The sequence below is a fragment of the Neoarius graeffei genome, chromosome 6 (genome assembly GCF_027579695.1).
Source record: "Neoarius graeffei isolate fNeoGra1 chromosome 6, fNeoGra1.pri, whole genome shotgun sequence".
NCBI lineage: Eukaryota > Metazoa > Chordata > Actinopteri > Siluriformes > Ariidae > Neoarius > Neoarius graeffei.
The window spans coordinates 31,250,740-31,274,915 of record NC_083574.1 but is presented as its reverse complement, the minus strand read 5'-3'; the positions used below and the strand labels follow the sequence as shown (position 1 = coordinate 31,274,915).

The 24,176-nt window shown below is 46.5% G+C and overlaps 1 protein-coding gene across 1 annotated transcript in view; it reads right to left on the bottom strand.

Moving 5' to 3' along the window:
* Positions 1–24,176, bottom strand: part of sphkap (SPHK1 interactor, AKAP domain containing) — a 345,056-nt gene that overhangs the window by 22,234 nt on the left and 298,646 nt on the right. The window contains exon 11 of the mRNA XM_060924329.1: positions 7,635–7,718. Within this exon, the coding sequence (XP_060780312.1) occupies positions 7,635–7,718 (84 nt within the window). The remainder of the gene's footprint in view (positions 1–7,634; positions 7,719–24,176) is intronic.

The following is a 24,176-nucleotide window of genomic DNA, read 5'->3' as shown; positions in this document are numbered from 1 at the left end:
AGTACTGGGATTTGAAGGAGGTATTCAGCAAAAGCAGGGCCGCTGTTCTTCCTCCGCACCGGGCCTACGACTGTGCCATCGACTTGCTCCCTGGGGCTACCCCTACTCGTGGCAGACTGTTTTCCCTCTCTCAGCCAGAATGCAAGGCCATGGAGGAATACCTCAAAGACGCCCTGGTCTCTGGGTTCATTCGACCCTCCACCTCACCTGCTGGTGCCGGCTTCTTCTTTGTCGGCAAGAAGGATGGGGGGCTCTGACCATGTATTGACTACAGGGGCCTGAACAAGATCACTGTGCGCAACCGATATCCCCTTCCACTGATGTCCACAGCATTTGACCTGCTCCAAGGTGCCACCGTCTTCACCAAGTTGGACCTACAGAACGCTTACCACCTCATCCGTATCTGACAGGGAGACGAGTGGAAGACTGCCTTTAACACCCCGTCTGGGCACTATGAATACCAGGTGATGCCCTTCGGACTCACCAACGCACCAGCTGTTTTTCAGGCCCTAATCAACGACATCTTGAGGGACATGATTAACCTGTACGTTTTTGTCTACCTCGACGACATCCTTATCTTTTCCAAGACCATGCAGGAGCACCACCACCATGTCCGCCAGGTTCTCCAGAGGCTGCTACAGAACAATCTGTTCACCAAGGCCCAGAAATGCGAATTTCATGTTCCCGAGGTCTCCTTTCTGGGTTTTATTGTACGGACAGGCCAACTCCAAATGGACCCAGCCAAGACCCTGGCCATCCGGGACTGGCCCACTCCCAAGTCCGTCAAAGAGGTTCAGCGGTTCTTAGGATTTGCTAACTTCTACCGCAAGTTTATCAGGAACTTTAGTTCTGTAGCAGCACCCATGTCGGACCTCACCAAAGGGACAGGTGGATCTTATGTCTGGTCTCCTCAGGCGGAAAAGGCGTTCAAAGACCTCAAGCACCGCTTCTGCACGGCACCCATTCTGGTCCTCCCGGACACCTCCCAACCATTCATCGTGGAGGTGGACGCCTCGGACAGTGGTGTCGGCGCGGTGCTCTCTCACCGTTCAGAAGGAAAGCTGCACCCCTGTGCATACTTCTCCCACCGCCTGAGCCCTACTGAGTCCCGGTATGATGTGGGGGATCGAGAACTACTAGCGGTCAAACTGGCCCTTGAGGAATGGAGGCACTGGCTGGAGGGAGCGCAACATCCATTCCTGGTGTGGACGGACCATAAGAACCTGGAGTACCTCCAGCAAGCCAAGAGACTGAACCTACGACAGGCTAGGTGGGCCCTGTTTTTCAGTCGGTTTGACTTCACCCTATCGTACCGCCCCGGCTCCAAGAACACCAAACCTGATGCACTGTCCAGGCTGTTCTCTGCCACTAACAGGGAGAGTGAAGTCAGGCCTATTATCCCTGTGTCCCGGATTGTGGCCCCTGTCCACTGGGGTATTGAGGAGGCCGTCCGACGAGCCCAACGCCAGGACCCCGGTCCTGGGGCGGGGCCACCGGGCCTCTTGTATGTCCCACATCAAGCCCGGGCCAAGGTTCTCCAGTGGGGTCACTCGTCCCCTCTCACCGCCCACCCGGGAGCTCGAAGGACCCTGGACTTTTTGAGAAGGCGCTTCTGGTGGCCTAGCATGGAGAAGGAAGTGAGGTCATTCATCCTTTCCTGTGAAGTGTGCACCAGAAGCAAGAACCCACGACAGCACCCCCAGGGTCTCCTGCATCCTCTGACCATTCCCCGGCATCCCTGGTCCCACATGGCAGTCGACTTCATCACGGGTCTCCCTGAGTCATAAGGTAACACTGTCATATTGGTCATAGTTGACATATTCTCCAAGGCCTGCCGCTTTTTACCACTGTGCAAGCTCCCTTCTGCTCTTAAAACTGCTAAACTATTATTCACTCATGTCTTCCGAGTCTTTGGTCTCCTGCAGGACATCGTCTCAGACCGAGGGCCCCAGTTCTCCTCCCGAGTGTGGCATGGGTTCTGCAAGGTCATCAGAGCCACTGCCAGCCTCTCCTCTTGGTTTCACCCACAGTCCAATGGCCAGACGGAGAGGCTCAACCAGGACCTGGAAACCACCCTGCGAGGCCTGGCTATGGATAACCTGACATCGTGGAGCACCTGGCTGCCATGGGCAGAGTACGCCCACAACACCCTGCAGTCATCGGCCACCAAGCTGTCGCCATTCCAGTGCCAATTCGGGTTCCAGCCACCTCTGTTCCCGGACCAGGAGGAGGACGCGGGGGTGCCCTCGGTCAACCAATATGTGAGACGGTGTCGCAAAACCTGGAGCAAGGTCAGGAAAACCCTCATCCAGACCTCCAGAACTAACCAGACTCAGGCCAACCGCCATAGAAGACCTGCCCACGCTTTCCGCCCTGGGCAGCGGGTTTGGCTGTCCACTAAGGATCTGCCGCTGCGAGTGGAGAACCACAAGCTTGCTCCTCGCTACATTGGCCCCTTCAAGGTGGTGCGCAGGGTGAACCCTGTTGCCTACCGGCTCCAGTTGCCCCGGACTCTGAGGATCAACCTCACATTCCATGTTTCCCTGTTGCGGCCCGTACTGACGTCCACGTATGCCCCTGCCCCTAGGAACCCCCCACCCCCCCGCATCTTCGAGGGTAAGACTGTGTTCACCGTGCATCGCCTGCTTGACTCCCACTGGGTCCGCGGCAGGCTTCAATATCTAGTAGATTGGGAGGGCTATGGCCCTGAGGAACACTGTTGGGTCCCCACCCGGGACATTCTAGATAAAGGACTATGCCGGGACTTCCATTCAGCCCATCCGGATCGCCCTGGGAACGTCAGGAGACGCTCCGGGGGGGGGGGGTGTCCTGTTAGGACTGGGACTGTTTTGGCCTCTAGAGGCCACTGTTATTTCCATCTTGTCATGTTTGTTTTGGCCTCTAGAGGCCGCCACTGTGTTTTTGTGTTTGTCTTCATTGCCTGTTTCCTGCCCCACCCTGTTCCTTAATTAGTGTGTGTATAAATACCCCTCTGTTTGTTCCCTTGTCACGGAGTCTTTTTCCTATGCTATGCCTGTTAGTGCTAGTTCCCTCTGTTCCATGTTTCTTGCCTGTGTCTTTGTGGTTTTTGTACTTTGCTTTCTTTTTGGACCTTTTTGAATTTTGTTTTTACCATTTTTGGAGATCTTCTGAGCGTTTGCATTTTTGCCTTTTCTTTTCTTATTTTTGGACTTTGAACTTTTGGATATTTTTTATTTTCCCTTTATCTTCTGAGCTTTTGGATTACTTTTGTTTTTTGCCGTGGGTTGTATATTTTGTAAATAAACTTTTTGATACTTTTCTACTTCTGCCTCACGCCTCTGCACTTGAGTCATCCCCCTGGTGGCCTAGTGGGGGTTTGCTGGATTATCACACCAGCGAACCAGGTTTGAATCCCAGCAAAACCCTAACACCCTGCTCACTTCCCCTACCACTTGTTTACTATTAAAATTCACCAGATTTTTTTTTTTGCACTGAAACTTGGGTTTTATGTCTGTGTTCTCCCCACTAGCGCTTGGGCTCAGACACAGACTGAGGAGACAGTGAAGGCATGAGGTGCTGAGGAATCTTCTTGCACCAGTGGGAGAACATCTCTTGGAGTCTGTTGAGGCACATACAATCAGGGTAGGTGTTGGGGAGGAGAACCACTTCCCCTCAGAAAATTGGTGAGTGCTGTTGTAGCTGAAATGTATCGGCAGATAAAGAGAGAAGCAGATACTCCTTACTTCCTACTCATCCATCTGGCATAGTGATGTCATTTTATCCCCTCCCTATGCCTTAGGGAGGGTGAGCCACACCAGATTATATTTCCCTGCCTCTCAGCCATGTGCACAGTGCTTGTAAACACTGGTGCTGTAATGGTGCTGTATTTTCAGCACCGCTGCTATGAGGAGAGTGGGGCATTGTTCCTTCAGCACCACTGTGGTAGCGTGGTGAGGAGCACTTGTGAAGTTGTGCACAAGGGCTATTGGCCCGCTGTTGTCACAGTACCTCTCCCTGAGCTCCAAGCCCACTGGTGTGGGAGACTGATGCCAGAATGCATCCCTCCTAAAGAGGCTGTTGGCATATCCGTGGTGGACCCCCAATCGATATTGGACCTGGAATGAGAAGTCATGTACAGAAAGAAACCACTGTTATTCCGTTGTTGGACTTTTTGTACTTTAGCCATTCCACTGTAGTGGGGTGTGATCTGTAATAACAGTGAAATGATGACCAGTGAGGTAACATTGAAGCTTTTCTATGTCCCATTTGATGGCCAAGGCTTCTTGCTCCATGACGGCATATCCCTGCTCCACGGGAGCTCAATTTTCTACTCATGTACATGATTGGATGCTCTTCCCTGTTGAACTCCTGGGAGAGGAATGTGCCCAGGTCAGTCTTAGAAGCATTCGTGTGCACCAGGAAGGGTTGTGAGCAGTCTGGGTTTCAGAGCACTGGAGAGCTGGTGAGGGTAATTTTCAACATTGAAAAGGCTCATTCAGCTTTCGTGGTCCACTGGACTTTTTCTGACTTGCCTTCCTAGTTAAATCTGAGAGGAGGGAGGCTATAGAAGAGTTATTAGGTACAAACCTAGTTATAGTACCCAGCCAAGTCCAAGAAGGCATGTACCAGACTCTTCCTGGAGGATTGGGGTAGTTCTTAACAGCCTCAATCTATTTATCTTGGGGCTTCAGGAGACCCTGACTGATGTGGTAGCCCAGGTACTGTGCCTCTGAGAGTCCTAGGTAGCATTTAAAGGGGTTGGCTGTCAGCTGAGCAGTACCTCTTTGATCTGATGTAGGTGCGCTCATCAGGTGTATGAGTGGATGAAAATACCATTGATGTGTGTGGCAACATAGAGCTGGTGAGGCCACAAGAGTATGTCCATCATATGCTGGAATGTTGCCGGCACTTTGTGGAGGCCAAAGGGGAGAACCCAGTACTACCAATGGCCTTTAGTGGTGATGAAGACTGTTCTTGGCCTAGAGTTGGGGTGAGGGCCACCTGCTAGTAACCTTTGGTGAGGTTGAGGGTGGAGATGAAGTGGGCTCTCCCTGGGTGTTTGATGAGGTCATCCACTTGAGGCAAGCGGTAACTATTGAAATCTGAAACTTGGTTCAGCCTCCTGAAGTCATTACACAGCCGCAGACATCCATAGGGCTTGGGGACTGTGATGATGGAGCTGTACCAAGGGCTGATGAACTCTTCAATGACTCCAGGTTGTAGCAGGTGGGCTACTTCCACCTCTATAGCTTGACAGTGGGCCTCTGGGACCTGATAGCACCTTTGGCGAATTACCACTCCTAGAGGTGTTTTGATTTCATGTTGGACTATGTGTGTCCAGCCAGGCTCCACTGAGAACACATCCGCAAACTGGTCCTCCAGTTCCCTGAGCTCTTGTTTTTGCACCAGCATGAGCTCCTCTCCCTGATAGACTCGCTCTCAGTTTGGGCTGCCTGTACAGGAGAGGGCCGAGAGCACCGGCAATGGTTCAATCCAATTTTTTAAGACCTTTATGTGGTGCAATTTGTTAGTGGATCTCATACCCAGCTGTCACCAGCACTCTGTCCCCTATGGGCCTAAGCTGCAATGAGTAGGAGGGACACTGTGGTGACATGTGGAGGTCCCATGTCATCTCTTGGGAAAGCTGCAATTGTTGTAGGCTGACCTCGAGGAAATGCCAAATGACCAGGTCCAGGATAGGGGGTTAGGGTTTGAGTCTGTGTCCTCCGCCTGAATTCTCCACCAGTGTGGCATCCTTTAGCACTCAGGCTTAGACACAGAGTCAGGAGACAATGGTGAGGTGAAAAACACAAGCGCTCTTATTTACAAAGGTGGCAGCCAGTGGGGAAAAAGAGAGTGAGGGTGTGAAGTGCTGCGGAATCTTCCTGTCCCAGTGTGGGAACATCCCTTGTAAGCTGTTGAGGCATGATTGCTCAGGGGATATGTCAGGGAGGAGAACCGCTTCCCTTGGAAAATCAGTGAGTGCTGTCAGAGCTGGAATCTGTCAGCAGACAGAGATCAGCACAGAATTATTACTTCATTGCAACATCCTCCTACTCACCCATCTTGCAAAGCAGTGTCCTTTTATATCCTCCATGTGCCTCCTGGAGGGTGAGCAAGTGCACCAATTAGTACAGTCCAGCCGCGCTGAATTAGATTTCCCTGTTCTTTGGCCACGTGCGCAGTGTTTGTAAACAGTAGTGCTATAGCAGCACTGTCCTTTCAGCACAGCCGCTACAGAGAGAGTGGGGCTCTGTTCCTTCAGCACCACTATTGTAGCAAGGTTAGGAGCACCCGAGAGGTTGTGCACAAGGGCCATTGGCCCACTGTTGTCCTGTCATTCACTCTCTCACACACACACACACACACACACACACACACACACACACACACACACACACATACATACTGCGTGTATATTATAGCGGCACAGTGGTGTAATGGTTAGCACTGTCACCTCACTGCAAGAAAGTCCTGGGTTTGAGCCCAGCAGCTGGCGAGGGCCTTTCTGTATGGAGTTTGCATGTTCTCCCCGTGTCTGCATGGGTTTCCTCCGGGTGCTCCAGTTTCCCCCACAGTCCAAAGACATGCAGGTTAGGTTAATTGATGGCTCTAAATTGACCATAGGTGTGAGTGTGAATGGTTGTTTGTCTCTGTGTCAGCCCTGCGATAACCTGGCAACTTGTCCAGGGTGTACCCTGCCTTTCGCCTATAGTCAGCTGGGATAGGCTCCAGCTTGCCTGCGACCCTGTAGGACAGGATAAGCAGCTAATGGATGGAGATTATTTATTATCCATCCTGTCCTACAGGGTCGCAGGCAAGCTGGAGCCTATTCCAGTTGACTATGGGCGAGAGGCAGGGTACACCCTGGACAAGTCACCAGGTCATCGCAGTGTTTTTTTAAATTTTATATATCTATCTATCACACACACATGACCCATACCATAAAAAACTGTGTAGGTCCTCCTTGTGCCACCAAAACAGCTCTGACCCATCAAGGCATAGACTCCACAAGACCTCTGAAATGGTGCTGTGGTATCTGGCATGAAATAGTTAACAGCAGATCTTTCCAATTCAACACTTTTTCCATGTTCCTCAAGCCATTTCTGAGCAATTTTTGCAGTGGTGTATGATGCATGAAAGAGGCCGTTGCCATGAAGAGGTGTACTTGGTCTGCTGACACCTTTCTATCATAGCCAGCATTAACTTTTTCATCAATTTGTGCTACAGTAGCTGTTCTGTGGGGTCGTACCAGAAAGGCTAGCCTTAGCTCACCACACATAACAGTGACCCTTGGGTGCCCCTGTCACCAGTTCACCAGTTGTACTTCCTTGGATCAAGTTTGGTAGGTACTAACCACTGCATGTCAGTAACATGCCACAAGAACTGCCATTCTGGAGATGCTCTGATCCAGTCATCACAATTTGACTCTTGTAAAATGTCACTCAGTTCCTTAGGCTGGTCCATTTTTCCTGCTTCCAACACATCAACTTTGAGAACTGATTGTTCACTTGCTGCCGAATATATCCCACCCCTTGACAGGTGCCATTGTAATGAGATAATCAATACTATTCGTTTCCTGTCAGTGGTTTTAATGTTTTGGCTGATCAGTATGTATATATGTGTCTGTATACATATGTCATGCTAATTACCTGTTTTGCTCCATGGAGCTGGAGCTTTCTGGAAAGCCCTCTAGATCCGCAACACCAAGACTAGATGCACTACTGTTACCATTTCTGTGAAGCAAACAACACATGTATATTAAAATGCATACAATTATGTAAAAAAAACATGTATTTGCTGTCTTCTCCTTTATACGTCTCCTGATAAATAAATGATTTTAAGCCCCACCTCCTGAGCTGTTGGACCCCACCCCCATTTAAAAACAAACAAGCAAGCAAACGGTAAGGTATGAAATGACCCCCCCCCCCAAAAAAAAGCAAAAAAAAGCAGTGGTGTAAAAAGCTTGGCATATGTTTTAATCTGCTTAAGGACCAAACACATTTACATCTCTCTCTCTGTGTTTATGTTGACTTTCCTATGGACATTCATACAGACTGAAAGAGAGCTGAAGACTAAAGGTTTTTTTTTGCTTTTTTTTGGGGGGGGGATCTGAGGGCTTAATTTAAATATGTATATATTATGTTAAATTGATGCATGAAAGATATCTTGAAAGTCTTAAAACTCTCTGTCTCTCTCTCTCTCTCTCTCTCACTCACTCACTCACTCACACACACACACACACACACACACACACACACAAATCTACTGTTCAGCTGACAGTCAAACTAGTTGTGCACTAAAAAGTAACAGTGGAAAACACAAATTTTTAAAGGTTAAAAGTGCTCTAAAATGCTTGACAGTTTGAAAGTGTCAGTATTTGAGTGAAGTTATGTGGTAATAAGTAGTCTCCAGTGTAGTTTCAGTGCGAGTTTAAGCAAAGCTGCTGACAGGTGGCAGGTAGAATTCAAATGAATAACATTCCATCAGTACGAAATTTTAGTGGGAATGTTTCACACATTCATCTGGATTTAAAAAGAAAAAATCTAAAATCTGCTTTGAAGCAAAGAACTTGGAACAAATCTACAAAAAAAATTACCTACAAAAGTCAAATGAATCCCTGCATTAAGGACTTCAGGATGGAGTCATCAGAGAAAGAGGAAAGAATTTCTATATTGTGCTTTCCCTACACACAAAATTTGCTTGTACAAAAAGCGTTGACTAATTTTTAGTTTTTCATGCTCATCAATGATTTTTCAAGTTATAACACATATGCGCACACAATAGGCACTGTTGGTGCAGTGGTGTGTTCAAACAACCTGCTTCAGAATTGTGTTTGTGTTACTATCTTCAGGGACTCCTCGAGACAGTGACCTTAGTGAAAAAGAATGACTTATGTAATTAATTTGCACTGTGCATGTTGATTGTTAGGGCCAAACTAAATTCAAAGTGTAGATGCTGTACAGTCATTACGCACTTATCTTAAAACACTGTGTCTGGCTGTTGCTCATACCTGTGTTCATAGATGGTAGAAAAGGCAGGCAGGTAGGGAGAGGGCACACGATCAGGCAAGCAGGTAACAAGCAGGCAGGCAGGGAGGGAAAGAGGTAGGTGGCAGGCAAGCAGGTGGTACACAGTGGAGTAAATCCAAATTGTTTGTAATCCACAGGGAGAGGATTAATCCAATGTATAAATTTCAAGCTTCAATATAAGTTCCAAAAAAGGGTGAAATCAAAGTATTCTAAATTCTATTTAAGTGTAGTTCAAAGTTTAGCGTTAAAGTGGTATAAAAAAAACTATTCAACTAAGGCATCTTCCATTGTCTAATTGAAACTGAATACCATGTGGAAAATGCCATCTTTAACTTGACAGGTAACCCAAGGCTATGTCAAAATAAAAGTTCCAGGATGAAGGCCAGCAAATCTCAAAGAAAGTAAGAGTCTAAACCAAAGCAAATTTTAACCAAATTTGGCTCGAACATATCCGGCCCCGCGGCACGGTGGTGTAGTGGTTAGCGCTGTCGCCTCACAGCAAAAAGGTCCGGGTTCGAGCCCCGTGGCCGGCGAGGGCCTTTCTGTGTTTGCATGTTCTCCCTGTGTCCGCGTGGGTCTCCTCCGGGTGCTCCGGTTTCCCCCACAGTCCAAAGACGTGCAGGTTAGGTTAACTGGTGACTCTAAATTGACCGTAGGTATGAATGTGAGTGTGAATGATTGTCTGTGTCTATGTGTCAGCCCTGTGATGACCTGGCGACTTGTCCAGGGTGTACCCCGCCTTTCGCCCGTAGTCAGCTGGGATAGGCTCCAGCTTGCCTGCAACCCTGTAGAACAGGATAAAGCAGCTAGAGATGATGAGATGAGATATCCAGCCCCTTACAGCAACTACGTGTGGCTATAACAAAATATTCTCACAAAGGGAGCCAATTTATCCTTTATATTACCAAAATAAAAAGATAGCAATTCTAATCTAAATGAATGCAAGTATCAGCATGTGAATGTAATACAAAAGGAAGCACGTGCACATTTTATGAGTCTCAATTCAATCTTGGCTGTCAGCTTTTACCAGGAGGTAAATCTTGCTGATGGATCTTAGGAGCTGGTTGGTTTTAGTTTGTAGTCTTACAGTATGAACAAGGCCCTTTGAATCTGCTATAGCTTCAATGACTCTTGCCATCACCCATGAGCCTCATGGTGCTGTAGCATCGGCCACCACAACAATGTCTCCCACAAAGAAATTTGGCCTGATGCGGGACCATTTGGGTTGTTCTTGCAGGAGTGGAACATACTCCTGTATCCAGAGTGTCCAGAAAAGATCAGTGATATACTGTATTTGTCGCCAACGCCTCCTGGCATACAGATCTTCCCTTCTGAATATTCCTGGTGGTAGCACGGGTTGAACCTTAAGTTGCAATAGGTGATTGGGTGTCAGTGGTTCCAAGTCATTGGGGTCATCTGAAATGGCTGTCAAAGGACGGCTGTTTAGGATGGATTCAACCTCGCACATCACTGTGACTAGACCTTCATCATCCAAGGATTGTTGGTTCATGATAGATGACAAAATCCTCTTCACCTTTCTAATTATTTGCTCCCATATGCCCCCATGGTGGGCACCAGCTGGAGGATTGAACGTCCACTTGACATCTTTCTGTATGAGACTGCACTCAATTTGATCCATATTCCAAGACTTCAGTGCCTCCCTTAACTCCTTCTCAGCAGAGATCAAATTAGTTCCATTGTCTGACCTTAATTCTCTTACTTGACCTCTTCTGGATATGAAGCACCTGAATGCATTCACACAGGAGTCTGTATCCATAGTGTGTGCCACTTCCAGATAAACTGCTCTACTAGTGAGACAAGTAAATATCACACCATACCGCTTTACCATGCTACACCCTCTTCTCACCTCTATAGGTCCAAAATAATCCACTCCTACATGTGAGAATGGAGGAAGGTCAGGAGTCAAATGGTCAATTGGCAGATCAGCCATCTTTTGTTCACCTGCACATGCATGTTTCCGCCTGCAGGGCACACAATTATTCACAATGTTCCTCGCAAGGGAATTTGCACAAGGAATCCAGTATTTTTTCCGTAAGCTTGACAATATGTGATTTCTTCCACTTGTCGGCGGTGGCTGTGGGCCGACAACCACGACGCCGAGGGAATCATCGACCTGGTGGTGCTGGAACAATTCATTGCCCGACTTCCAGAAGGAACAGCGGAGTGGGTCCAGTGCCATCGCCTGGTGTCGCTGGATCAGGCCATCGTGCTGGCGGAGGACCATATGGCAGCTGTTCCGATGGCAGGACAGCGTGTCTCCTCTTCTCCCCTCTCTCTCTCTCTCTCCCCCCTTCTGTTCCTCGTCCTCACCCCATACCCCCACCGCGGAGGCGGGGTCTGGCTCCACCCCAGCCGGCCCGCCGCACTCGCAGTGCCCTACCGTTTCCTACTTCTGTGTCTGTGTCCCCCCCCAGGTGAGTGAGCTCTGGAACACTGGTGCAGAGGGAGAGCCTGGGCCGGTATGCTGGTGCTGCGGGGAGCCGTGGCACCTCCAGCATCAGTGCTCGGCGATGGAGGTGGGCGTGGTGGTCCAGATCCCAGATGCGCCAGGGACCGCCCTCGATCGGGCTGGAGCGTATTGCATACCGGTGAGTATCCAAGGGGATACGTATCAGGCTTTGGTGGACGCTGGCTGTAATCAGACCTCAATCCACCAAAGCCTGGTGCAAGACGAGGCATTGGGGAGAACACAATTGGTGAAGGTGTTGTATGTGCACAGGGATGTTCACAACTACCCTTTAGTGTCGGTCCACATTCTATTTTGAGGGGAGAAATTTAGAGTAAAGGCAGCGGTTAATCCTCGCCTTACCCACTCGATAATTTTGGGGACTGATTGGCTAGGATTTAGGGCATTAATGGCACATTTAGTGAAGAGTGGGGCTTGACATAATTTAGCGGGGGGAGGTCCCGGTGTGGCATTGGTGGAAGCAGCTGTCACAGAGCCGTCTACGTCATCACCGTGTCAGAGTGAGGAGCAGCAGGCTCCTCCTCTCTCTCTCGGGGAATCCCTCGCGGATTTCCCGTTGGAGCAGTCGCAAGACGAAACTCTGCGGCATGCGTTTGACCAAGTGAGAGTAATCGATGGTCAAACGCTCCAGCCAAACACCACCCCGTCCTTCCCCTACTTCTCCATTATTAAGGATAGGTTATACCGAGTGACGCAGGACACTCAGACTAAGGAACTGATAACACAGCTTTTAATCCCAAAGAGCTGCTGGGAATTTATATTCCAGGCGGCTCACTTTAATCCCATGGCTGGACACTTGGGGCAGGATAAGACACTAGCCCGAATAATGGCCCGGTTCTACTGGCCAGGGATTTGCAGCGATGTCCGTAGGTGGTGTACGGCATGCCACAAATGCCAGTTAGTAAATCCCATGGCCTTTGCGCCCTCTGCCATTAATCGAGACCCCATTTGAAAGAATTGGGATGGATCTCGTCGGGCCATTAGATCAGTTAACACGAGGATATCGCTTTATTTTAGTTCTGGTGGACTATGCAACGCGATATCCGGAAGCAGTGCCTCTTCGCAATATCTCAGCACGTAGTATTGCAGAAGCACTCTTCCGCATCATCTCCCGAGTTGGAATCCCCAAAGAGATTCTGACTGATCAAGGCACTACGTTTATGTCACACACACTGCGCGAACTGTATGGGTTACTGGGAATTAAGCCTATCCGCACCAGTGTTTATCACCCACAAACGGATGGCTTAGTCGAATGGTTCAATCGCACCCTCAAGAACATAATTCGGAAATTTGTAAGCGAGGACGCACGCAACTGGGATAAATGGCTCGAGTCCCTGTTATTCGCAGTGTGAGAGGTCCCGCAAGCCTCCACGGGGTTCTCTCCGTTCAAATTATTATACGGGCGTAAGCCACGTGGCATTTTAGATGTGCTAAGTGAAAATTGGGAGGAGAGACCTTCAACCAGTAAAAATGAAATTCAATATGTTATCGATCTGCACACCAAACTCCACACACTCACGCACCTAACCCAGGAGAATTTGCGGCAGGCCCAAGAACGTCAGGTCCGTCTGTACGACAGGGGCATGTGCCTTAGGGAATTCACACCAGGAGATAAAGTACTCGTGTTGTTGCCCACGTCGAGCTCCAAATTGATCACCAGGTGGCAAGGACCCTTTGAGGTCACACAGCGAGTCGGGGACGTCGACTATGAGGTGAGGTGAAGTGAATGGACAGGGGTGGGGCATTACAGATTTACCACCTCAATCTGTTAAAACTTTGGAATGAGGAGGTCCCCGTGGCGTTGGTGTCAGTGGTTCCAGAGAAGGCGGAGCTGGGACCAGAGGTTCAAAAAGGAAACTTGACATCGCCCACCGCTCACTACCCTGAGGAGACCACCTCTCCCCGACCCAACTCACGGAGGTCGCCCAGTTACAGACAGAATTTTCTGACGTGTTCTCGCCCCTGCCCGGCCACACCCACCTCATAGAACACCACATTGAGATGCCCCTGGGGGTAGTAGTGTGCAGCCGCCCTTACAAACTGCCCAAACACAAAAAAAGGTTGTTTGGTAAGAACTCGAGGCCATGCTCGAAATGAGCATCGTCGAGGAGTCCCACAGTGACTGGAGCAGCCTGGTGGACTTGGTTCCCAAGGCCAACGGGTCAGTCCAGTTCTGTGTGGACTATAGAAAAGTCAACACGGTGTCTAAATTCAATGCATACCTAATGTCTCATATTGACGAGTTGCTCGATTGACTAGGCACGGCTCGTTTTTATTCAACACTGGATTTGACAAAGGGATATTGGCAGATCCCCTTGACTCCACTATCCCGAGAGAAAATGGCCTTTTCCACACTGTTTGGCTTACACCAGTTCGTCACACTTCCTTTTGGGCTGTTTGGGGTGCCCGCTACGTTCCAGCGGCTCATGGATAGGGTCCTCCGCCCCCATGCGACCTACATGGCCGCATACTTGGATGACATCATTATTTATAGTAATGACTGGCCGCGGCACTTAGAACACCTAAGGGCCATCCTTAAGTCACTGAGGTGAGCGGGTCTCACAGCCTACCAGAAGAAGTGTGCGATTGGGCGGGTGGAAGTACGGTATCTGGGCTTCCACTTGGGCAATAGGCAGGTGTGTCTCCAAATCAATAAGACAGCAGCGATTGCGACCTGCCCAAGGCCCAAGACCAAAAAGGGGGTGAGACAGTTCCTGGGGCTGGCTGGCTACTATCGTAGGCTTATACCTAATTATTCAGACATCACCAGCCCGCTGACTGATCTCACTAAAAAGGGGGCACCAGATCTGGTCCAGTGGATGGAGCAATGCCAGCGGGCTTTCTCTGAGGTAAAGGCTGCACTGTGTGGGGGGCCACTGTTACACTCCCTTGACTTTTCTCTCCCCTTTGTTTTGCAAATGGACGCGTTGGACAGAGGGCTGGGGGCTGTTCTGTCCCAGGAGGTGGATGGGGAGGACCGCCCAGTGCTGTACATCAGGCGGAAGTTGTCGGTGCGTGAGGGCAGGTACAGCACAATAGAAAAGGAATGCCTCGCCATCAAGTGGGCGGTCCTCGCCCTCCGCTACTACCTGCTGGGGTGCCCTTTCACCCTCTGTTCGGACCACACACCCCTGCAGTGGCTCTACCGCATGAAGGATGCCAACGCGCGGATCACCCGTTGGTATCTGGCACTCCAGCCGTTTAAGTTCAAGGTGGTCCACAGGCCGGGGGCGCAGATGGTCGTGGCAGATTTCCTCTCCTGCTGGGGGTGGGGGGGGAGTCAGCTGCAGTCCGGACGGCTCCCCGGCCTGATTCGGGTGGTAGAGGTATATGGCAGTGGGGGCATGGTCAAGCGTCAGTCTGTGAATGGAGGGTGGAGTCAGGAAAGATAAGTGGCAGAATCACTGCACCTGACGTGAATTAACCTGTGTTTGTGTGTCTCCCCCAGTGACCGCGCCCTATAAAAGGAGAGAGAGAGAGCAGAGAAAGGGAGCTCTCCCCAACCTGGACCCTTGTGTGCGCGCGCGCATGTGTGTGTGTGTGGGTGAGAAAAGTAAGACCCTGAAAAGCGCAAATAAAAATATTTTTGCGAGAACTCGGTTCTAGCCTGCCGCACTTCTGTGCTCCACCCACCTTCAACTATTTCTACAGGCCCCTTTTCTTTTCAGGACACATTGGGCAAGCAAGCTCTTCAGCTTCAGAATCCAGACAACGGCATTTCTGAGCTTACTCCAGGTTGAAAAGTAATTCAATAGTGTGCTGGTGGCATTATAATGGCCTGCAACAGTGGTATGGACTTCAAGCACTTCTCTCTTCAACTCTGAGTCATCTGGAGAGACTGCCAGTTCAACAGGTGGATTGGGCCAGTGTTTAGGAAAGTCTGCCAAAAACTTGGGACTGTTAATCCAGATGTCGTTCTTCAGCAATTCCTCAGCATTCAATCCACGTGATGCATAATCCACTGGATTCATTTTTCCAGGGTTATGTTTCCACTGGGACACATCAGAGATGCCTCTGATTATGTTAACATGGTTTGCAATAAAGGTGTGAAATCGTCTGCTGTCATTTCTTATGTATTTCAAGACAGTTGTACTGTCTGTCCAGTAATCTTAAATAGGTCACCGTGCCATATCCGACTTCACTTGCATCACAAAAGTGATGCAACTGTGCACACTCTACTTTCCCAAAATTCTTTGGGTTGAAGCAGCGGGTGATGTTGAAGTCTGTGAGAGTCCCAAGGCCATGCAACCAATGCTTCCAAGATTTTGCATGAGCGTTAGGAATGTCTTGGTCCCAGCTAAGGTTCAGCCTGCACAGTTCCTGCAAGAGGTGTTTTGCTGGAAAGGTTACAGGGGCAAGAAATCCTAGCGGGTTGTACATTGAACTGACCATAGACAGAATTCCTCACCTGGTGCATGGTTGTTCTTTGAGGGATACATGGAACTTAAAGATGTCCTCTTCAGCACACCAGTGCCCACCAAGAGCTTGTTCCAGAGGTAGGTCTTCAAGGTCTAGGTCCAAGTCTTTCACTCCCTTTGCCTTTTCAAGCTCAGGAATGTGAGCCAAGACTGCTCGGCTGTTACTTGACCACTTGGTGAGATTGAAATCTCTCACTGCACACAGGGTTTTCAATTCTTGATACAGGTGAATGGCATGAGCCTCTGTATCAACTGACTTCAGCAAATCATCCACATAAAAGTTATTTAAAACCATGTTCACTGCTTCAGCTGAGAAGTTGTTTTTATGGTCCTCAGCAGTTCTTCTCAAGGCATAGCTGGCACAACTAGCTGATGACATTGCTCCAAAGCTGTGAACCATCATCCTGTGCTCCAAGATGAGGCTGAGAGATGTCTCCATCATCCCACCACAAGAAACGCAGAAAGTCAGCATGCTCTGAGGGTATCTTGACCTGATGATACTTCTTCTCCACATCAGCCAGGATGACCACATTCTCAAGGTGGAAACGCAGCAGGACTCCAATCAAGGAGTTCGTAAGAATTGGACCCTGCAAGAGTTCACTGTTGAGAGAGGTTCCTTGATAAGATGCAGAGCAGTCAAAAACTACCCGCAAGTTTCCTTTTTTGGGGTGACGTACCCCATGGTGGGGTATATACCAGCCCTTGCCATACTGCAATGCCAGTTCCTCTCTGGGCACAAGTTCACATGTCCACATTTTAAAATGGTGTCCATGAACAGCTTGTATTCCTCTTGAAAGATCTTCACATGAATCTAAGGCATGTGTTCCATTACAAATTGGACAAGGGTTTGAACTAATAGACTAATAGACTTGTCATTAATTGATGGTTTCTTTAACCTTTCTTGTTTGGGAACGTCACTCATGGGAGGTGTAGGTGCATCTGTCACAACAGTGACAAAGCTACCTTTGCTTTTAAAGGAAAGCTTAGAATCTGACATAGGTTTGGGCTGAAGAACCTTCTTTGTGGGAAATGGCTGTTGTATGACACCAAAGAGTGGAATCTCCATGATTCTAGCTTGCTTCTCAATGAAGTTAACAAGATCAGAGAAAGTAGCCTTTGTTTGCCTATGCTCCAGGATGTCAAATGCGATTGACCGCCACCTTTCCCTTCGCTTAAGAGGAAGCTTTGAAACAAGAAGTCTCAGGTTAGAAGGTAGACTAAGCTCTTCCATGTCTTGCAGAGTTTGTGACAGATTACAGACTGTTCAAAGAAAGAGTGCATAACCAGACAACGCCTTTCCATCTTCTGGCTTAATATTACTCCAACTCAAAGCTTTCTCAATGTATGCATTAGTGAGCTTTATCTTGTCACCGAAATGACACTCCAACAATCTTTTAGCCTCTGTATAGCCCTCATCTGTACGCATGTGCAAACAACTCCTTACCAGTTCTCTTGGTTGGCCAGAAGTGTATTACTCCAAGTAATACAAGCGATCCTGATTAGTAATGACCTTATTTTCAATTTCATGTACCGTATGAACGCCTGCATGAAAGGTCTGAAGTTCAAAGGCTCTCCATCAAACACAGGTATATCCCTAGTGGGACGCAATGATAACCTTTGTTGCTGAAGAAAGAGGCTTACTATGTCATTTAGGCCACTACTTGTATCTGAGTGTAATGGCTGCAAAACTGGGGCAGGAGTAGCTGCCGTAGTCATGAGGATAGAGGTGACTGATACTGTGGTGGGGTAGAGATGGCTGCTACAATGGTGGGAGTGGAGGCAGCTGCTACTATGGTGGGAGTGGAGGTGGCAGCTGCTGTTGGCTGATGAGGGGGTTCCTCTGTCAGTGATGGTTGAAAGGACAGTTGATTTCACTTATGGGCTGTAAGTATCTGAAGAGGAGTCTTGGGGACCACATTTATATTTGCATATTCAACTGAAGGTTCTGGATCCAAAGAAGTTTCCTTTATGGTTTTTCCTTGTGCTTCCAGTAAGAATTCATGCCACCCATAGGTAGCTCTGACTGAGAGGTAGATTTTACTTTGCTTCCTTCCAGCTGTTTCTCGTAATTCTCCAGAACTTTCACCTTTGCATTTGCTGCAGCAATGTCAGTTTCCAGGGTATTCTGTTCTATTGCATTTTGCAGTTGCATCCTTTGCAGTTCAAGAGCGTGTTTCTTCTTAAGTCCAGCAGCACATTCAAGAAGAGCTGCCTTTGCACATGCTGATGACACTGAAGATGTGCCAGATTTAGAAGAGTAGCCAGATCTCTTTGACTTCCTTGACATGTTAGAAATGCTGTCCAAGGGAGTAATGATGGGTAGTGGCTGAAATAGACTGCCTTTCTATGCCTGCACATCATCTAAAAATGATAAGAAGGAGTTCTTTCTTGGTTCATACCAGTTGGCATGGTCATGTTCCCTTTCATCACCAGTCAACATATCTTGCACAAACAAATGAGTTTTGTCAAATTCATTCAATGCATCAGTAAGACCTTGAAAGCCTTTGTCCACATCAGCAATATTACCTTTATCCATGAAGTCCTTTAATTCATTTTGTTTCCGTGTACAAACACACAGTTTCCCTCTATGGGTTGCAATGAGCTGACTTAATTTCTTTTCCATCATGATGGCTATATCAGTATCCTCTGTAGGAGAATCAGCAGGCTCAGTTTCAGTGGCTACTGGATGAGACATTTTTTCAAGCAATTTCAGCAATTCGTTTCAAACAAGTTGAATGTGACACAGAACAAATTTAGTTTAAGTTCAAAGCTTTGTTCCAAAATCAAATAAATCCAAAATGGTGCAGACAATATACAGAGTCCAAACAAGTCCACAGTCCATTCAAACAAACAAATCCCGTTTTCAAGTTTGAGTTTTCAGGTTTTAAGCACTTAAAGAACAGTTTTTTACTATGTTAGGGCCAAACTAAATTCAAAGTGTAGATGCTGTACAGTCATTATGCACTTATCTTAAAACACTGTGTCTGGCTGTTGCTCATACCTGTGTTTATAGATGGTAGAAGAGGCAGGCAGGTAGAGAGAGGGCACATGGTCAGGCAAGCAGGCAACAAGCAGGCAGGCAGGGAGGGAAAGAGGTAGGTGGCAGGCAGGCAGGCAAGCAAGCAGGTGGTACACAGTGGAGTAAATCCAAATTATTTGCAATTCACAGTGAGAGGATTAATCCAAAGTATACATTTCAAGCTTCAATATAAGTTCCAAAAAGGGTGAAATAAAAGTATTCTAAATTCTATTTAAGTGTAGTTCAAGGTCTAGAGTTAAAGCGGTAAAAACTATTCAACTACGGCATCTTCCATTGTCTAATCAGCCGTTTCACGGATACCACCATTTTGGATTTGGCGCGGTGCACTCTGGGACCGTTTGGGAACAAACAAAGCATCCCATGTGAGATGTCAGCCTACGCGAACTTGTTGTAGACGTTGTGTTAGTAATTAAGTCATAAAAGCCTCGTACTCATTTGTCCTGCCAGTGTGTGTTTTACTCCTAGAGTGAAATGGGTGGTGCTGATTGATGTGCAGTTTATAAATGCAACAATGATCGATGGTATAAGGACAGGTGAGCGATATTATGAATATAATAGTACTATACTATGTGTAGACTATAGCCATAATGGTATTATAATGGTATTATTATTATTATTATTATTATTATTATTATTATTATTATTATTATTATTATTATTATTAATGTTTTAGTATCATTGGTCAGAGGGGACTTTATAAACATGACATTACCATGGTTTACCCTTTAGTTGAAATTTTCGGATAAAGGTTGCTTAGTTTAGAATCTACATCAGGCCTCAGGAGTTCGGTTCAAAATGGTGATTTAAATATAGGGACCTAGGCTTGTTTCATTTGTTGAAAAATAGGTTAACAATAAGTGAATGTATAAGTTATTATCAATCTTAAGTTTATTAATCCTATTAGACTGTAGACCTATATATCTGATCTAAATCAAGACATAGATAACATACTTACCTGGAAGTACAGGTAAACACAGGTGTGCCCATAATCCTATCTTTTTTCACATGTGGCACATATCTGAGCTATGTTTATCTGAGCCAAGATATTGAAATTATGTTTATATTTCTTTTCAGATTAGTTATCAAAGATCATGTAAAAGAACTTAAGTGGCATTTGTGTCCTGTCAAGTGGCGTCCTTTGTGGCTGTGGTTGATCAACGGGAGTGGCCTAAAGATGCTATCAGACCACACAAGAGTTTGCCATGCTGCCTGGTTCAGGTGTTTGTTTGTCCCCAAGCAGTCCCAGAGTGCACCGCGCCAAATCCAAAATGACGGTATCCGTGAAACGGTCCACTGAGACTGAACACCGTGTGGAAGACGCCATCTTTAACTTGACAGGTGACCTAAGGCTATGTCAAAATAAAAGTTCCAGGCTGAAGGCCAGCAAATCTATGAAGTCTATTTTGTTGAAGTAATCAACTGTTCATTGTTGGAGACTTGAGTGCAAAACTGTTCATGACAACTGTAGTCCTAAAGTTATTATGTCAGTTGTAGTCCTCAGCCATCATAGCAAAACTGTAAGTGTCCAGAGCCATCTTCCAAGTGTGTCTTTCAATTGTCTATATGGAGCCATCTTCCACAATAGAATAACAAGCCTTCCCAAAAGCACCATGGTCAACAGAATAGTCAGTAACCTAGAATGTGGTGCAATCTTGTGGACTATTTGTTCTTTTACACCCTTACCCTCAAGTTATCATACGTCACACATAAAGTTTAATGTACCAAATGTGCGTGACATGGAGTTAGGGGTGACATTTGGGTTAAGGCCAAAATTCAACACAACACTAATCATTTGGGGGGAAAAATGTGTCTGTTCTTGCTACATATTGAGGATGGGAATTTTATTTATTTATTTATTTATTTATTTAACCAACAGACAGGACATTTTGGGGAAGTGACGATATTTTGGCTGGTCCTTACTTTTTGAAAGGGCTGTTTGAGGGTTAAGACTTAGTTTTAGGGTTCAGGTTAGAATTAGGTTTTGGTTAGGGTAAGGGTTGAGGTTAGGCATTTAGTTGTGATGGCTAGGGTAAGGGGCTAGGAAATGCATTATATCATTGAGTGTCCCCAAAAAGATAAAAAATACAAGAATGTGTGTGTGCATACATGCATGCGTGTATGTGCGCACATGGTAGGGTGACCAGACATCCCCATTTTATGGGGACAGTCCCCATTTTTGGTGGCTTGTCCGCGGCTGGAGCTGTCCCCAGAAATGTCCCCATTTTTAACCATGACCTACAGACAGACCTGGAAAAAAAACGCCAGCCCAAAACATCTACCAGATTTCAGCAGACACCTCACGTATTGTTTTGTGGATCACTTTAAGATGGGCTCAGGCCGATAGCAGAGGTGTTTGAGAACAGTGTTTCTCAACCACTGGGCCATCTAGTGGGCAGCGAATTTTTTTTTCAAGTTTGAAGCCAAATAATAAATAGTTCAGGATGTCGTAGTATCCCAAATCCAGTAGCTGGTTAAATGTAAACTTTTCAGGTAGAATAAATATATCTGTGGGTAAATTAAGAACAAGCCTTTATTTTTGTCACATTCCTCCTCTACATTTAACCTGCGCAACACACACACACACACACACGGAGCATGTGTGCAGTGGGTAGAATAAATAAATACGTTTGTGGGTAAATTATATGGATCTGTGATGCCTGCAATTTCACTGGTAACAGTGACAATAAAGGGTTCATTCATGATGCCTGCTGGAAGAGAAGAGCAGGGAGGATTGACAATTGAGTGGCTGTGGTTTGTTTACACATGATACTAAAACTTGTGGTGTCCTAGTAACCATTTATAAATTTGCATACAAAAAGCCCAGAAATGCCTACTTACCCAAGCAAAAACAATAGAGGGTTAAGGCCAAAATTCAACACAACACTAATCATTTGGGGGGAAATCTTGTAGTGTCCTGATCCCCAGATTTTTAACCCAGACACATATAAAAAGTTGTACACCTCCATGCTCTTTCAGGTTTTCATCTGTGTCCCCATCTAGAATGATGTCTACAGCACCAGGTAGTTTGAGATGTCAAGAAACTCAATGGATGGATAATTTTAAAACTCATAATGAATGAACAAATAACTTTATTTAAACACGATAAGTTGATCAGCAGAGCCAGTGGGGTCGTGGATGTACAGATACAAATAATTACAAATACAAAAGACTAAAAACATCCATACTCTTTAAAAACAAACAACCTTAAAATCTGTTGATTATCTGTTAATTATCTTCACATCAAGTTAATAAATAATATGCATAACTATTGTATTTGTATTTAGTTACAGCTACAGTAGGATCAAATTTATTCTACTAATGACAAATTTAGCAAGTAAATTTTTCTTTCATAGGAAAAATCCTTCACTGTTAGTGTGTAAGGATCTATCCCATTGAGTGGTTTCTATATCCATTTCTTTTGAGTGTACTTCTTGGTTTTAATAACTTGCTTGTTTGTTGTACACAAACATGGCAATAAGTTATTGTGTTAATTGACCAGACTCCACTTTTGGATCATTAATCCCTTTTGGCTGAGAATGCCCTGCATGCATGGTTTTATGTTGGCTTCTGGGACATCTGTACAGTTTTAAATACAATACCTACAATTAAAACATTTGTTTTTATTGCATTTATTTCATTCCTGGGCTCCCATCTGTAAAAGGGAGTAGGCCTAAGTGACATTGTTTGTCATATATGCTATTTAGCCTTTAAATGTGTAAGCTACATTTTGCGATGTTGTATATGACATAACATTGTTTGTCACACTGTACTGAGATGTAGCGGTTGACCTAACAAACTGTAGCCTACTGTGGCCAATGCTAGCAGGAGAAAGCTCCATGCAGTGCCAATCAGTCAGCTGAAGTTGTTACTAGATGTAGCATTGCTGTAACAGAAATCCAGCTGAGGTAAAATTGTCACAGTTCAATGGCATAAGCTAACTTACACACAAATTGGTGTGTTATCCCACAAAGTAGCTGGCTATGTAAAGCTATAGGCTTATGGTAATGTGACCAAAGTGTCAGTAATTTGCATAATTTGTTGTGATGTGAGGCGGCACGGTGGTGTAGTGGTTAGCGCTGTCACCTCACAGCAAGAAGGTCCTGGGTTCGAGCCCCGGGGCCGGCGAGGGCCTTTCTGTGCGGAGTTTGCATGTTCTCCCCGTGTCCGCGTGGGTTTCCTCCGGGTGCTCCGGTTTCCCCCACAGTCCAAAGACATGCAGGTTAGGTTAACTGGTGACTCTAAATTGACCATAGGTGTGAATGTGAGTGTGAATGGGTGTCTGTGTGTCAGCCCTGTGATGACCTGGCAACTTGTCCAGGGTGTACCCCGCCTTTCGCCCGTAGTCAGCTGGGATAGGCTCCAGCTTGCCTGCGACCCTGTAGAAGGATAAAGCGGCTAGAGATAATGAATGAATGAATGAATGTTGTGATGTGTAGCGGACTACACATTTTGATTAAGGCTACTCATTTAGGCTAGGTCGTCAATTCAGCTATGGCTACAGTTTAGGCTATGGGAGATCAGGAATCATTTGTATCCTTGATTAATAATAATAACTAGACCGGACAATTTCCCGGGGGAAATTGTGAGAGGATGCAGTGCGCGAAGCAATTCGGTCATGCATGTTTGCTGGCCGTGAATGTGTGACCCGCAATGATGTTTCAATGCAATGATTGTGTGTGTGCTTGAGACAGCAGCCATCATGAAGAAGAGCTATTCAAGAGTATAACCAAAGTGACTACAGGCGGAAATTAGCATGTACTGCTATAACCTGGGACAGACATCTGTCCTTACCACAAGGATAATGTTTAATTTGTGCACTGTCCCTTTTAAAAATAAAATAAACTCTAAACTCTAAGATGAGTGTTTGTATGTACGAACAGAAGTGTTCCTAATAAAGTGGACGGCTAAGGTGACGTGTCATGCCGACCGAGGCTGTTTTTTTTTTCACAATAAAAAGAAATTCACAAAATTCTTTCACAGTGAGTGCTAGAAGGGTCTCCTGAATAAAATGATGTATTTTTTTTGTCTGTAGTCTTAAAAATAACGACACTAGAGCGATTTAAAAACGAGTGACTTTTCTCTCACGTTTATAATGCGTGTCATTGAGCTAAGACACACAAGGTCTTGAATTTTGTGCTGTGTTTTACGAAGGACCAGGCCTCGAACAATGACAAATAACTCGACAACGGAAGCAGCTATTCACAAAATTCTTTCAC